Genomic DNA, 17,747 nt, shown 5'->3' on the forward strand with positions numbered 1-17,747 from the left:
AAGTAAAGAGCAAGGTGGAGGAGGAAATGTACAGCCAGAGAACATGGAAGCTGTTTGCTTCCATTAGCCCTGGTTTTTGGGTCCTCTGGTGTTCCACAAGACTGCCAAACTACCTTGCAATAACCCAGTTCATTTAAGCTTTCAGTATTTCATTCACCGATTTTCTTTTTGTTTTAGGAATAAACAATCGACTGTATGACTCCTGGGCACACTGCAGTTTTGTCCCACAGTACACAAATATTATGAGCGGTTATAGAGACAATCTTTACAAGAATCCAAGATTTATTTACAGAATACAATACCTTGCTTCATTTCTTTTATTGGGTACCATTCATTTGTCTCAACCAAATAATATAATCAGAAAAGCAAACTAAAAAGGTCCCCAAGTATGTTACCAAATTTTTGGTATGAAATCCAGTCCATGAAATGCAAGTTTACTGTGGAAAGCTTGTTTAGGCATATGAGCAAAGAAAACAGATTTACTACAAATTCCTTTCCCTACCTTGTGAAATTCAGGTGCCATATACAATAGCTCTATTTTCTGCTTTATAAAGGATAGTTACATCTAAGCACCAGGCATCAACTGTGATGCTTAAAACTTCCACAGGGGTGACATTCCCTGGTCTAGTAAAAATAAAAAAATAAAGTAGTACGAGTGTTACCAAAGGACCACAATAGTTGTAATAAACAATTATAATATTTAAGCCTTATGGTTTAAATTAAGGGTTATAAAATGATTGCAATTGCTCCTTTGTTTTCTCCAGAAGACAAAAACTGTTTTGTAGGTAGATGTAGTAATGGCTGAGACACAACTGATTAAGCAATGTGCTGTTAGTCTTTTAGCAAGGGCAAAAAGCAGTCTCAGTAAACGTTTCTGAAGAAGAGGAGGGAATTCGAACCTCTGCCAGTTTGAACATGGGAATGAATAGGATGAACAAAGACCATTTGAATGGGCAATGTACCACAGATGTAGAAATACATTAGGTTAGGCCACAGGGTCTAGACAGTTCACCCTATGTTTAAGTATAATTTAAAGTGACCTCATGCATCCTCTACTGCAGTTGCTTTTCTTTTACGGCCTTTTGCTTCCTCCTGGGGTTGGGCTTTAAAACACTCTTCTGAATGGATGTAATGTAGGGCCATTTCGCTGTAGGCCTCCAAAATCCTTTGACGCTCTTCAGGCGTGAAGTCTGCAGAGTAAGGGTGCACCTGGACAATGTGGCGCTTAATTGTGCTGACTTTCAGGGTGGCCAGTGTACCACCACATACCATGCAGATAAGGCCCTGCCGACGACAGTCATAATCCATCATGAATTCGGTGCGCCAACGGACCTGGTAGCTCCGCTTGGCACTATTACACGGTGGAGGTAGAGAAGCGGTAGGGTTAGAAGGTTTGGAGATGGTTGGAAGAATTATTTCAGTACGTGGAGTGCAGGTTGCCGCACTGGTCCCATGTGATTCGGAGGTTGTCGAGTCTTCTGTGTTGAGAAAAAATAAAGGAATATCAGAATAAGCAAAGTTGCATTCAAACTGGCATATGAAAATAATCTCTTTACAACAGACTTAGCTGAGTGCTACAGAACAGCTGCACTAAAATAAAACCCACCCCTTGCTGTACAAAAGGCACTGATACCTATACTCACTCTACCCTGGCTGCCACTTAGGTCATTATGGGAGACTTGCTGAAAATATCAGTAATCCTTGGTCTTCCCACAATGCAGTAATCAATGCCTGAACAGTTACTTACTGTGCTGGAGTTCAATCACATGGGGCAAGGTCATGATCATAGAGTTGGACAGAATCAGGGATGGTTAAAGCGGTTGTATAGTTACATTTTGTACTTTTACCTACAGGTAAGCCTATAATGAGGCTTACCTGTAGGTAAAAAGAATATCTCCTAAACCTGTATGGTTTAGGAAATATTCCCCTCGCAATGAGCCGCTGACTTCAGCGGCTCATGTACACGGGGGATTCTCGACTGAAAGTCCGGCAGACGCCAGACCTTGCCGGGAAGAAAACTCCCGCATGCATGCACGGGAGTGACGACATTGCGGCTCCGGCCACTCAGAGCACCGGAGCCGCGATACCCAGAAGACACGCAGAGGGAACATGTCAACTCCCTCGGCGTGGACCGAGTGAGATGCTGGCGCCTCATTCTAAGGTATTTCATAATGAGCTAGTATGCACCGCATTATGCCTTTTCCCTTGCAGGTGTAAAAAAAAAAAAAGAAAAAGTCAGCAGGTTTACTCCCGCTTTTAGCATGGACACCAAATGATGCCTACTGTAGAGCAAGGGGTTGAGTCTTGAGTTCGTAAGGAACACAAAGTTTATGTCAGGTGAAAATAAAATAAAAATGCAATATATGCACATTTACCCCTAAAGTACAGATTATCTATTGATGTGTCAAAAATATACTCACCTCCTAAGCCCTGTTGAGGTGAAAAGCATTTTTGTGCAGGGAATCATGTTAGCCCTGTCCAACTGTCTTTTGTCAAATTACTTAAAGCCTAAGAGCAGACAAAATAAAAAAAAGAAAATCAGCACAAGCGACTTACAGTCAATAGGATGTGTCCCATGTGTTGATTCCTCTGCTATTAGTAAAAATTCTCCTGTCCTGCTCCCTGCTGTAATCTTCAGGTATGACACAGATTCCCATCAAGGCTGCCCAACTATGATCATCTTTTCTATCCAGCTCTGCCATTCCTAGAAGCTGTAGTACTATGAATAATGGAGCTGAGCAAAATGGGACCAGCATAGTGAATCTTGGAGGCACAGATGTGGCGTCCAGCCCTGCTGCCTGCAGCCTGTCTATGGCAGACCTAATTATGCTATGACTGGATGGGGCTGAATGCTGTACAGAGTGGTACCCGTGTTTAGGGCCCCAACCTTTCGAGAAAGTATACATATAACAAAGAATACCTGCAATATAGGCATACTTCCCTGAACACATATGGCACTAAACATGAATGAAAGTACTCAGACCCATCTAGCCAAAGTGTATTTCAGCCTGCCATAGACTTTGAATCCTTGCTTTTGGGAGGTTGAGAATTATCAAACTGCTGCTGAAGTGTTTGAAATGTTTTTGGATCTCCATTTTCTATGTAGTGTATTTTTTGAACCTGAAATTTAGACCACCTATCGGGGATAGAACCTTAAGCTGTCAGCAACAGCCAGAGTCAAGTACTAATCCCAGGAAATTATCAACGCCTGGGCTTTCAAGGCTTCTATAGATAGGAGCATGCTATAAAAGGTTGATATAAACACTATGCTTCCATTACACAGGTGATGTTGTGGCACTTCCTATCAGTACAGAGGCTCAGGCAGAACTGTTGCAGTTGTCTACTAGCCTTTCCCTACAGCAGTAAATCATTGCTATAGTGATCTACTGCTGATAGAAGTGATCTGAAATCAACAAAAAAAAAATGTGTGTATATATATTATATTCATCATCATGTGGCGAGAGCAAAGCAGTAACCGTATAGTCTTGTAGGTAAGAGCGCATAGGTTTCAAGTGTCCCTGCTCTTTTTCAAGCTCACACAGTTCTGTTACCTACAGACATTCCTGTGACTGCTTTGATCTCATTGCATGCTGAATATTGCGTGTTGGTTAAAATTGATAGAACATGTAATGTAAAGCAGCTTTCTAATGTGACTATATAGTAGATAGATATATTAGAAAGCAATCCTAGAGATCATAGAGCAACTGCGTGCCATCAGAGAGGACATCAAAAGATAACCATATTGTTGCCCTGATCCTCTGCAGCCTTCCAGAGACATATACTGCTCTTATTAATGCTTTAGAAACAAAAACCGAGCAGGAGCTGACACTGGAGTATGTCAAAGGGAAATAAATCTATGAATACGAAAGAAGGAGAGAAAATGCACCGTGATGACAAAGCTCTTAATATGTAAAAAAAAAAGGCATGAAGCACAACAAAGAAAGCACAGCCTGTTTTCATAGTAAGAAGACCAGTCACGTAAAAAGGGACTGTGCTATCTGGAAAGCATAACAGCGAAAGCTAGAGCTATTCACAAAAGAATGAGTCAAAGCAAAACAAAGGAAACTGCAGACACATCATGGAGTGGCACCTTTAACCCACTTGCCGTCCGCTGTCAAAAAAATATACGTTGGCAGAATGGCATGGCAGGTCAAAGTAACATACCTTACTTTGAATTTCCTGCCGTGCACCCGCGCATGCCTGCCGCAAGCTCAGTGACCGTGCCCGCAGGAACCACGGACTCGATCGCTGCTGGGATACCCACAATCGTGTCACGGAGCTTAAGAACGGGGAGATGCCGATGTAAACAGCATCTCTCCATTCTGCCTAGTGACAGGACACTAATCATCTGCTCCCTATCATCGGGAGCAGCAATCAGTGTTGTGTCACTGCTCGTCCATCCCCCAGACAGTTAGAATCCCTCCCCCTGGACACACTTAACCCCTCCCCTCCCCCTAGTGGTTAACTCCTTCACTGCCAGTGACATTTTAACAGTAGTCAATGCAATTTTATAGCATTGATCGCTGTATTAATGCCAATGGTCCCAAAAATGTGTCTGATGTGTCCGCAATAATTGTCTCAGTCACGATAAAAAAAATGCCATTACTAGTGGAAAAAAAAATTATTAATAAAAATGCCATAAAACTATCCCCTATTTTGTATACGCTATAATTTTTGCACAAACCAAACGCTTATTGCAATGTTTTTACCAAAAATATGTAGACTACGTTTTGGCCTAAACCGAGGACAAAAATGATTTTTTTTATATATTTTTGGTGGATATTTATTATAGCAAAAAGTAAAAAAAGTGTGTTTTTTTCAAAATTATCGCTTTTTTGTTTATTGCGCAAAAAATAAAAAGGTGATCAAATACCACCAAAAGAAAGCTCTATTTGTGGGAAAAAAGGACGTCAATTTTGTTTGGGAGCCACGTCGAGCGACCGTGCAATGGTCAATTAAAGCGACGCATTGCCGAATCGCAAAAAGTGCTCTGCTCATGAAGGGGGTAAATCCTTCCGGGCCTGAAGTGGTTAAAGTGACACAGAGCAACAAGCCAAGCGACTGGTGCAACAAGCCACATAACTAGCAATGAGACCTTCATAAACATTGATTACAGTACAAGAGACAGTTTTCCTAGCAAACGGGAAAATAATCACTTCTGAAAAGGTAAAAGGCCAGAGCTTCCTGAACTGCATCACACCAGAAGGTACAATATCCTTGTAAAGAAAATGCTGTATGTTCCAGAACTAGAAGGCAGCCTTCTATCAGTAAAAAGTCTTGCAAACAAAAGGTCTCACAGTTAAGTTCCAATGTGATGAATGCACAATTCACAATAATAAGCGATTCCATCACCACAGACCAGCAAGCCAATATAGACTCTAATGACCTACACAACAAATGTATTCACTAATGGCAGAGGCGGCTGAGGCACAGAAGTTCAGAAGCTATACAGGACAATATAAAGAGGCTTATCAGAAGATTTGGCAATAGCGCCTTGCAAAGTGCTCATGAAATGCAAGTCCTGTATTGAAGCAAAAGCCACACGTGCGCCCCTTCCACAGGCTTCTCAAAGAAAAACTGCCCACCCCCTGCAGCTCATACACAGTGATGTTTGCGGTCCAATGAAAACTCCCACGTCAGGCGAGAATGGATATCTACGGACTTTCATCAACTATTATTCCAGATACACAACTACTTATCTGATGAAACACAAGAATGAAACATCAGAGAAACTTCAGGAGTTTTCCATATCTAGCAAGAAATTCCAACGCAAACCAGGAATAATACGCACAGATAATGGGGGAGAATACATAAGAAGTGGCCTCATACCTGAAGAGACACCATACGCTCCTGAACAAAACTGTAGCAGAAAGGAAAACAAAAGTCGCACTTCTAGAAATGGAGCCGTGCATGTTGTCAGATTCCAGCCTATCTCACAAGTCCTGGAAAGAAGCAGTCATGGCTGCAACCTACCTACAGAACAGACTACCCTCAAAAGCCATTAAAAGTACTCCATTTGAAATGTGGCATGGATCAAAGCCTAGTATAGGGCACATCAGAGTGTTTGGATATAAACATATTCTATTTATAAAGCATATGCCCATATTCCAAGTGAAAAACGATCCAAGCTGGAGAACAGAGCCATATAGGGCATTCTAGTAGGCTACAGTGAGAAAACTAAGGGTTACAGAATCCTACACCCAAAGACTGGCAAAGTGATTAGAAGCCATAGTGTTAATTTTGATGAGAGCCTAGAACCACTGATCCCTGAAAGTGAATATGCCAAGCAAACCAGAAGAAAAGGTCAACCAAAGCAAAACTTTGCAGGAGTCAGAAAAAGAGTAAAAACTTACATCGCCTAAATCAAGTTCCCCACCAGATCCTCCTGTACTGCCTGAAGTCAGAAGATCCACTCAGACTACAAAAGTGATACCACCCCGTAAGCTGTCACACACTGTCAAAGCACACAGCATATTTTAAAGCGGAGGTCCACCCTAAAATGGACCTTCGCTCATCGGAATCCCCCCCCCTCCGGCGCCACAATTGGCACCTTTCAGGGGGGAGGGGGGTGCAGTTACCTGGATAATCCAGGTAACTGCACCCACTTCCGGGATAGCTGTCTGCGGAAAGGGGCGTAGATTACGCCCCTTTCCGCAACTGCCCGCCCCTTTGCGCAAGTGCCCCGCTGCCTGCTGGGAAACACACAGTTCCCAGAGGCAGCGGGGACCGTCCGGATTGCGCCGCGCGGCACGCGCATGCGCAGTAGGGAACCGGGAAATGAAGCCGAAAGGCTCCATTTCCTGATTCCCATACCCAAGATGGCGGCGGCAGGACCCGACAGACGACCTAGCGATCGGCTTCGGGTGCCGGCATCGTGGGCGCGCTGGACAGGTAAGTGTCACTATTTTAAAAGTCAGCAGCTGCAGTATTTATAGCTGCTGGCTTTTAAAAAAAAAAAAAAACGCGGAGTCCCGGTGGACTCCCGCTTTAACATCCTGGGGAGACAGAAAAACTGCCAAAACGGGAAACGAATGAAGAAAGTAAGCAAAAAGAGAATTAAAGTCACTTTAAGACAGGGCTCGACAAACCCCGGTCGCCAGGTCGCATTTGCGCCTAGATTTCGTGTCCTGGCGACTGGGGCAACGCTGCTGGGGTATCCTGTCTCCATTTGGACCCCGAACTCCGCCGCGCAATTCCATCGGGCCGCGCCGGCCAGTAATTGAGGCCGCGGCTTTGCGGCCTTCTAAAATCTTTCGGTAGTCTGGCGCCATCTTGTGGTGGATGTAGAAATTACACCCTATTCCAATAATGCTAATTCCTAATGGAGTGAAGCTCCCCTGCCTGTTTTTCACTGCCCGCCCATTTCCTTCCCAAAGTGAAGAGAAGGAAGTGATTGCGGGCGTCATCTGGCGCCTTTTGCCCAACGGTGAGTGTGGTGGCTGGTAAATGGCTTCTCATTATATTATATATATATTATTAAATTTATTAATTTATTTATTAATTTAATTATATATATATATATATATATATATATATATATATATATATATATATATATATATATATATATTTTTTTTTTTTTTTTAAATTTTTTTTTTGTAAAAAGTAAAAAAAATAATTATTTTAATTAAGGAAAAAAAAAATATTATTTGTAATCCTCCCTGCTTGACCCCTTTCACAAGGGCTGTCTGATCAGGTTCACCTGTCAGTTTTTCAGGCGGACCTGATTGAACCCTTAGCAGGGAAATGGCAGTAAGACTGCTTTCACACCACACCGCTGATAGCGGCGGCGGTAAAACGCCGCTATGTTTAGCGCCGTTTTACCGTCGGATTTGCGGCGCATTTCGGCCGCTAGCGGGGCGCTTTTACCCCTCGCTAGCGGCAGTGAAAGGGTTAAAACCGCCGGCAATACGCCGCAATAGCGGCGTTTTGCCAGCGGCGTTACAGCGCTGCCCCATTGATTTCAATGGGCAGCAGCGGTGGAGGAGCGGTAAACACACCGCTCCAAAGAAGCTGCTGGCAGGACTTTTTTCTGACGTCCTGCCAGCGCACCGCTGTAGTGTGAAAGCCCTCGGGGCTTTCACACTACAGACAATGGTGCAGCTTCTTTAGGGCGTTTTTCAGGCGCTATTTCTAACGCTATAGCGCCTGAAAAACGCCCTGGTGTGAAAGGGGTCTTAATGAGCGGGAATATGTCGGAAATAATAGTCACATTCTTTTGTTAACCACTTCGTGCCCGCGCTATAGACGAAAGATGTCTACAGCGCGGACACCAATTGCCGGGAGGGCGTCCCTAGACATCCTCCTGTTTACTTCCCCTCTGCACGCCGCCATGGGCGAGCATCGGGGAAGTTCTGTGTTGGCCGTGTCCCTTGGATACAGCCAATCACAGATCATGCTAAATGACCAATCACAGCGGCCATTTAGCACTCGAGCGGTGTGTCCAATGAGAGGTGATCTCATATGTGGGGGGCTGGGGGATATCTTCCCCTCACTCGTCTCCATGTCAGGCCAGGGACAGGTCTAGATCGCTGTCACGGACCTGGCTCCTAACTTTTTTAGCTGGCTCCTAGATTCCAAGCAAATTTGTCAACCCCTGCTTTAAGAGAATAAAACTTGAACTAGAGCTCCCTGCTATCGCAAAAAACTATAGGAAGTGGACTTTCAAACTAAAGTCAGACGCAGAAGGGAATATCCACAAATACAAAGCCAGACGAGTTGCCAAGGGTTACTCTCAGAAATTTGGTGAAGATATTACGATGAAACATTCGCTACCATCGTAAGACACTCCACCATCAGATCGATTATTACCGTTGCAGCCAGGAAGGGCATACACCTCAAACGCCTAGACCACTGATGGCAAACCTTGGCACCCCCGATGTTTTGGAACTACATTTCCCATGATGCTCATGCACTCTGCAGTGTAGTTGAGCATCATGGGAAATGTAGTTCTAAAACATCTGGGGTGCCAAGGTTCACCATCGCTGACCTAGACGTTACAACTGCTTTCATGTAGGGCTGCAACTAACGATTATTTTCATAATCAATTAGTTGACCGATTGTTTTGATTAATAACCTTAAAAAAAAAAAAAGTGTGGTGTATAATTTAGTTAATATGTAAAGTTTAAAAAAAAAAGGCAATTTATTCTTAAATAGCTCTATATGCAGTCGTAAATATAAATAACCAACTATGGTTTTGGAGCAAAATATCGAATCCACTCTGAGAATAACAGATAGAAGAGATATACTGTATATATTAGAGGAGAAATATACTGTATATACTATTAGAAGAGATATACTGTATATACCATTAGAGGAGAGATGTACTGTATATACCATTAGAGGGGAGATATACTGTATATACCATTAGAGGGGAGGTGTACTGTATATACCATTAGAGGATATATGGTGTATATACTATTAGAGGAAAGACATACTGTATATAATTAGAGGAGATCTACTGTATATACTATTAGAGATCTATACTGAATATGCTATTAGAGGAGAGATATACTATTAAAGGGTCAATCTGGTAAATATCATCAGACTCATTAACTTTAACCCCATATTGTTACTGGGCGATTAATCGATTATGAAAATAGTAATTGATTAATTTCATAATCGATTAATTATTTCAGCCATACTTTCACGTATGGATACATTAAGGAAGATCTCTACATATACATGCATACACATACATACACTCGCACACTATCTCACAGAAGTGAGTATTTTATATATATATATATATATATATATATATATATATATATATATATATATATATATATATATATATATATATACACATACACACACATACACACATACACACACACACACACACACACACATACATACACACAAAGGGAGAAACATACAAGCACCAGGCAGATAATGGCGTGTGTTCTGATCAAGGTTTATTTACAAATAAGATAGAATGTGAGGCGAACAATCTCTGAAATTGAATTGACTGCAATCACACCAGGCAAAATAAGATTTCTAGGCGTGATAATAGTTCTTGGAAATGGCTTTTCCTGCTTTTAGCAAGGTAGGAATCGCAGACTCAGAAATCTCTCTCTATTTAAGACCTGGGTTATATCAGCCACGTTGTTAAAGCAAGAGACCGAGAAGGGTGGAATAGAGGACCCTGACATAGCAGATCTGGCCTGTTGAGAAGGGCAAGAGGGTGTCTGTTAGAAGTCTGAGTAGGTCTGTGTAACAGGTTCTTCTGAGTCAGTTTTGTGCAATTAGATTCACATCTTTTCTCTCTTGCTCTATTTTGTAGAGCAGAATAGGCAGAATTTGCACTGAAAGGAAAGTAAATTAGCCTGACCTAAAACCAAGGAATTATTAGGGAATCAGAGATTAGAGCTAGAGGATTCCTGATTCCAGCAACAAAGGTAGCGTGTTGAATATGGAGGCCAGAACATGTCCACAACCAGAATAGCCCATCTTTGGTATATTAGATTGAACACATCTGGATGAAGAGACTTTTCCTCTTGGTCCAAGTTACATAGTTTTTTTTTTTTTTTTAAAGACACATTAGTAGTATACAGAGCAGTACATCAAAGATATATAGATCCCCAACAGTAAAGGAATCAACATTCATTAGGAGCAATAAAGATTGTACACATCCATTTTCACATGTCTGAGCCTTTGATGTCTACCCCCCATCATACACTGAAATATATGTGCATTTTCTTTTCTAAATTACATAGGTTGAAAAAAAAAGACAAAGACAATCTAGTTCAATTCCCCCCACAAAAAATAAAAAATTACAATCCCCATATACACAATTCTATACCCACAGTTGATACAGAGGAAGGCAAAAACCCTAGCAAAGCATGATCCAATTTGCTACAACAAAAAGGGAATAAAATCCCTTCCTGATCCGAGAGGCAATCGGATATTCCCATGATCAACTTTACCTATAAATGTTAGTACCCACTTATATTATGTGCACCTAGGAAAAAATCTAGGCCTTTAATCATCTCAATACAGGGCCCATTCACCCCCTTCCTGCACGGGCCATTTTTCAGCTTTCAGCGCTGTCGCACTTTGAATGACAATTGCACGGTCATGCAACACTCTACCCAAATTTTTAATCATTTTCTTCACACAAACAGCTTTCTTTAGGTGGCACTTATGGGCACTGATCAGGTGGCACTGATGAGGAGGCACTATTATGCCACACTGATAGGCAGCACTGATGGACACTAAAAAGGCAGCACTGACTGGCACCATTAATGGGCACGGCTTTGTGTCACTGATGGGCACTGATTGATGGCACACATGGGGCTTTACTGTAATCAGGGCACTGATGATCAGTGCCCTGATTATATGTCCCCTGCGAGGAGATGCCGTTGATCGGCTCTTCTTGCCGCACACTGTCAGTGCCAATTACCGGTACTTCCTGTATTTACATGTGACTGGCTGTGATTTGACACAGCCGATCACATGGTTAAAGAGCTGTGTCAGCAGCTCTTTACAGAGATTGGGGTCGCACCAAGTCCTAGTAACATGGGGTGGCCACGAACGACACACACCGTCATATGACATCTGCCCAGGGCAAGAACCGCACCATCCCTCATTTGACGTTGGTTGGGCGGCACGTGGTTAGAGCAATCTACTGAGCAGGCCAGAACCACCTCTGGAGGAAGTCTTTTCCACATTTTCACAACTCTTACTGTGAAGAAACCTTTCTGTATTTGGAGATTAAATCTCTTTTCCTCAAGATGTAAAGAGTGCCCCCTTGTCACCTGTGATGACCTTAAAGTAAATAACTCAAAACCAAGTTCACTATATGTACACCTTATGTATTTGTACATGTTCATCATATTCCCTCGTAATCAGTTTCTCTAATCTTTCCTCATAGCTGAGCTTCTCCATGCCTCTTATCAGTTTGGTTGCCCTTCTCTGCACTTTCTCCAGTTCCCCGATATAGTTATTGAGAACTGGTGCCCAAAACTGAACTGCTTATTCCAGATAAGGTCTTACTAGTGATTTTTACAGGGGAAAAATGATAATCTCTCTCTCTGGAGTCCATACCTCTCTTAATACAAAAAAGGACTTTGCTCGCTTTGGAAACTGCAGATTGGCATTGCATGCTATGATTAAGCTTATGATCTACCAAAACACCCAAATCCTTCTCCACTATGGATTCCCCCAGTTGCACTCCCCAAGTGATGGTCATTGGGATAATCCACCTGCTAATTGTCACTCTCGGGATGTGCACCTCAGAAAGCTTCTGTCCACGAGAAAATCTGGTTTTCTTACCTCAAGTCAAACCCCCTTGATGACTGATATATGACACTGTGATGGAGCGTGAGATCCAGGATGTTGATGGAGAGCTTGATTTCTCCTCTTAACCATAATCCTTAAACTGTCAATTGGAACACTCCTTCCTAGCCTGACAGACTTAAAGTGGTTGTAAACCCTCACATATACCCAGTGAAGTGAATAGCCTCAAATGATACATAGAGACTAAACAAATCTCCCTACATACGTTTTACTTATATATCTGCTATCTTCCCCCTTCTACCCCCTTTGGAAAGTGCAGATCATGTTAGAAAGCTTTCTTCCTTTCCGTAGTGGCAGGGGAGTCTGGGCTTACACTGTGTGAGATGATTAGAGGAAAGACCCCCCTCCCCCCCACCACATAGGCAGAGGAATGAAGGAATATGCAGAGCTGTAGTCTGAATAGACACACTCCCTGCTAATCTCCCTCTCCGACAAAAATTTTCAGCTGCGTTCTCTCATGTGTCAGAGAACTTGTCAGAAGTGACTCTGCTGATAACAGTGGAGCGAAGCACCAGAGAGAAACCAAGCTTAGAGTTTTGGAGAGAGACAAGTAAACACTACATATATATGTGTTCAAGTCAAATTTCATGACTAGGGATTACAGCCACTTTAAGTCTGTTATAAAGGACTTTCCAGTAGTATGGGGAGGACCCACTAAGAGGGGGGGAGAGAGATACTGGGAGGTCCACGACCAGAGGAGCCGACCATTTTTTAAGAAGGCTCTCCTCAAAGGGGTAACGTACCGCCATTCTTTTGGGGACCGAGAAGGTCCTCTGCGGGCTTCCCTATTCCTTGTATATGAACTTATCGAAATAAGTCATACGAAAACACCTTAGGTATACGGGCTGGCTTACGGGACCCAAAGGGGACCGCTACTTCAGCAGAGGATCCTGCTGTGTCAGGGTATCATGCACAGCCGTGATAAGTGCTCCAACTAGCGCTTTGTCTTGCGCGGACCCGGTCGGGGAAATATCCTCACTATCCGATCGGTCCTGGTCAGCGTCCTCTGACACATCAGAGCAGGGGCCGCCAGTCTCTGCGCGGCCCGAGTCTGAGTCAGAGCTCTCCCCGGAGGACCAGGCGCTTTTTTTTAACCACCTTTGCGCCCGCACACTGCCTCCACCCTGGCAACGAACGTTTCAAGGACCGCCGACAAAGCGTCCAAAGGCACCGCACTGTTTGTAGACGAGCCAGTTGCAATTGCAGGGAGCTCTACGGAAGAAACATTAGTTTCTGAAGCCATGCTGACCCACCCTGTCTGCCCACCTTGGGGACTTAGGATAGGTGCACAATCCCACCCTCCTAGCTGCTGCAGACTGAGGGGCCCCCACCGCAGGACTCAACGCCCTGACAGAGTGCTGCGCTGTTCTGTTACAGGTGCCTGTGTCCAATGTCAGCTCCCAGGTGTTCAGAGCAAAAAAAAACGTGCTGTTCTGAGCAACAGGGACCAGCGCTGAGGATAAAAACCGCACTGAGCTATAACAAAATGGCCACCAGCCGCCCTGTATAAGGGACAATCACAGGGAAAATGGCCGCCGACCATGCTTTCCACAGAGAGAGACAGAACATGGTCTGCACACGCTCAATGGCCAGGCTGGGGAGACTACAAGGATCTAAATTATCCAGCCTGTCACCCAGCCGGCTGTTGATAGCAGATCACAGGATCTTAAAATCTTACGCAAAAGGCAAAAATCCAGAGATTCCCAGGACAGATGGTCCCGCGGGGAGCCTAGGTCCTTCTCCTTCACTAGACAGAAAAAAAACTGAGCTGCAGGAAGCAGGCTGAGGGGTTATTACCAGAGGGACCACCCCCTGGGCGGAACTGTAAAGTTCTGTTTTTCACATGTATTACATGTTCTGCCTAGACCTCTCCTGAAGGTGGCATAATAACCCTATGGTCAAGATTACTGGAGCTGTGTCCATCAATGAACCAAAGAGAAAAGACTTTTGCCGAGTTGTGTCCAGGACCAGACCCAAGTTTTTCAGGCAAACAGAAAATTAGAGAGCAGATTTTTTTTTTTATTATTTATCATCCAGCTGAACCCGGGCATATCATGTCAGCTCGCAGAACTGGAACAAATCTGCCATCGTAAAGAAACGATCTGTCACTGTCTATCTCTAATATACTACTCCCTGATCTCACCAGCAGAAGGGTTTATCTCCCCCTTCCTCTAAGTGGGAAGCAGATGTAGGAGTGTGATTCAATGACTCACAGAGGGAGAAGATCCTATACTTTGCCCAGAAGTCATCCATAGCCACCAGAGTCCAAGAGACCTGCTATACAATTATGACCCGATGGTATAGAGTGCCTACTACTCAGCACCGCTTCTTCCCGCAAGTCCCCAGTCTTTGCTGGCATTATGGTGTGGAAGAGGAAACTATCCTCCACATCTTTTGGGACTGCCCCAAAATCAAACCCTACTGGTTGGAGGTGGCACGCATGATCAGGCACCTGACTGATGTCACTCTGGACGGGGATCCCTGGGCTTGCTTGCTGCAGCTCTCTAAGAGACCCATCAGGAACTACAAAGCCTCCCTTACCATCCAGCTAGTAAACGTCAAGGCATGCATCCCCTTGTCTTGGAGATTGGAGATTCCATTGACGAAAGCCCTGTGGTTTGCCAAGGTGAATTAACCAAGAAACATGGAGGCTCTCACTACCGCATTGTACGGTAGGGAGGAGACCTTTCGGGAGACATGGCGACCATGGCAACATTACATCTACACCGAAGCATACCTCTGAAAGGTTGCACAGCCTGATTAATCCCTGAGGCTCGATTTACACCCTAGTCGGGGGCACCGACTACCGTCTTCATTTTCCTCCCCCCCCTTCTTACCTACTCTCCCTTACACCCCCCCCCCATCCAGGGAGTACTATCCTCCCCTGCCCTTCCTCTATCCCCTTTTCCTCCCTTCCCTAAATTGCTCCCAGTCATGGACTGGTTTTGTCAGATAATATGAATATCCTACTTCACATCACCCGTCTGTTGTGTCTCATGACTGGGCTCAGCTGATACTTGGGAGGTAACCCTCCCAGACAGCTGTGAATGCGTTTCTTACTGTACAGAACTGGTAGCTATACTAGCCATAGTGGGTTATTAACCCATTCCCGCCGAGCGTATGCAGATGTGCGTACTCGCACAGGCATCATCCCAGTACCGTTTTTTTTGTTTTTTTTACAGCCGCCGATGGGCTTTCCAGGTATAACAACCGATGCGAATAAAAGCCGATCGGCTGTTATACAGGAGGAGTGGGAGGGGACATCCCCCCTCCTGCCGCTCTTACCGGGCCTCCACCGGGAGTTCTGAGATGCGCCACTTCCGGTGCCTAGAGACAAACTGGAGCGAAGCCGGAAACAGCTTCGTTCCAGGCTCCGGAGTGTAAACACGGAAGTGACGTCACAACAACACTTCCGGTTTACTCAGCTGCCAATGGCGCCGGTTTTAAAAAGAAATAGTGTTCAGAATCGCCGTTTTCAGCGATCTGAATACTTTGAAGTGGAAAGGAGGGATTGGAGGTCTTTTAGACCCCCCATTCCCTCCATAAAGAGTACCTGTCACAAAGGATGTTTACATTCCTTGTGACAGCAATAAAAATGATCAAAAAAATTTTGTTTTTGAAAACACAATTTAATTATATAAAATTGAATAAAATACGATTTTTTTTTTAAAAGCGCCCCCCGTGAGCTTGCTCAGCAAAGAAAACGCATACGGAAGTTGTGCCCGCACGGGTACCAACGGTGTTCAAATTACACACGTGCGACATCGCCGCGATTGTCACTCTAGCACTAGACCTCCTCTGTAACTCTAACCTGGTAACCGTAAAAAAATAAATTTAAAGCGTTGCCTATGGAAATTTTTAGGTACTGTAGTTTGTGTGACATGTTTGGTATCTATTTACTCTGCATAACATCATCTTTCACATTATACAAAAAATTGGGCTAACTTTACTGTTTTGTTTTTTAAAATTCATGAACGTGTCCCTTTTCCCAAAAAGTTGCATTTAAAACACCGCTGCACAAATACCATGTGACATAAAATATTGCAACAAATCGCCATTTTATTCTCTAGATTATCTGCTAAATAAATTATATTATAATATATATATATATATATATATATATATATATATATATATATATATAAAATGTTTGGGGGTTCTAAGTCATTTTCTTGCAAAAAATACGGATTTTAACTTGTAAACACCAAATGTCAGAAACAGGCTTAGTCATGAAAGGGTTAAAGTGGAGGGCCACCCTGAAAAAAAAAAAAAAATATTAAAAATTACAAAAAAAAAAAAAAAATCCAAAAAAAATTTTTTTTTTTACTTACCAGAAATGCCTGTTGCTAGGCACATAATCCTAATCTTCCTCCTCCGCGGAGATCTTCTGGTCTTCTCTGCTCGTCGCGTTGTTTTCTGGGTAATGGGTCGCGCTGTGTTCCAGAACACAGCGCGTCCCATTCACAAAGCGCTGCGTGACTCGCGCATGCGCAGTAGGAAACGGGCAGTGAAGCCGTAAGGCTCCACTGCCTGTTTCCCTTAGACCCCTTTCACACTGGGGCGTTTTTCAGGCGTTTTTCATGCGCTTTAGCGTTAAAAAAAAAGCGCCTGAAAGAAGCTGCAACTGCAATCCCAATGTAAAAGCCCAAGTGCTTTCACACCAAGATCCCTTTCACACTGGGGCGTTTTTCAGGCGCTTTAGCGTTAAAAAAAGCGCCTGAAAGAAGCTGCAACTGCAATCCCAATGTAAAAGCCCGAGTGCTTTCACACCAAGGTGCTGCGCTGGCAGAGCGTCAAAAAAAAGTCCTGCAAGCAGCTTCTTTGCAGTGCTTTTGGAGCGGTGAATATAACGCTCCTAAAACGCCCCTTCCCATTGAAATCAATGGGAAGCGCTTGTAAAACGCCCGAAAAACGCTATTGGCAGCAGCGTTTTGTGGGCGCTTTTAACCCTTTATTTGGCCACTAGCAGGGGTTAAAAGCGGCCCATTAACGCTCAAAAAATGCTGGTAAAGCGCTGCTAGTTTAAGCGGCGCTTTACGAGCGTTTTTCGGGCGCTGACATTTCACATTGGGACTGCAGATGAGGCTTCTTTCAAGCGCTTTACAGGCGCTTTTTTTAACGCTAAAGCGCTTGAAAAACGCCTGAAAAACGCCCCAGTGTGAAAGGGGTCTTAGAAGGAATGGCGGCACCGGGACCCGAGACCGAGGGATGGGTCGGCCTCGGGCGGCCGACATCGTGGGCGCCCTGGACAGGTAAGTGGGCTTATTAAGTCAGCAGCTACTTTTTTTTTTCTAAACGGCCCTCCGCTTTAAGGTAACAGTCTGGAAGCCTCTCCGGTTTAGCGCACGGACAGATCCGTCACACAGTTTCACACTTGCATGTATTCTACAGAGTGCACAACCAGAGGAATCAATATTCAACACTGCTGATATAACATTTAAGGT

General features: G+C 43.9%; 1 protein-coding gene across 1 annotated transcript in view; it reads right to left on the bottom strand.

The window, feature by feature from the left end:
• Positions 1-264: 264 nt before the first annotated feature.
• LOC143931432 (zinc finger translocation-associated protein-like) overlaps positions 265-17,747 on the bottom strand; it is a 68,068-nt gene continuing 50,585 nt past the window's right edge. Inside the window, exon 3 of the mRNA XM_077455756.1 lies at positions 265-1,478. Coding sequence (XP_077311882.1) covers positions 1,042-1,478 — 437 coding nt within the window. The 3' untranslated portion in view covers positions 265-1,041. The remainder of the gene's footprint in view (positions 1,479-17,747) is intronic.

The sequence above is a fragment of the Lithobates pipiens genome, unplaced genomic scaffold, assembly GCF_037356315.1.
Source record: "Lithobates pipiens isolate NorthernLeopardFrog02 unplaced genomic scaffold, aLitPip1_a1.2 Scaffold_10, whole genome shotgun sequence".
Lineage (NCBI taxonomy): Eukaryota > Metazoa > Chordata > Amphibia > Anura > Ranidae > Lithobates > Lithobates pipiens.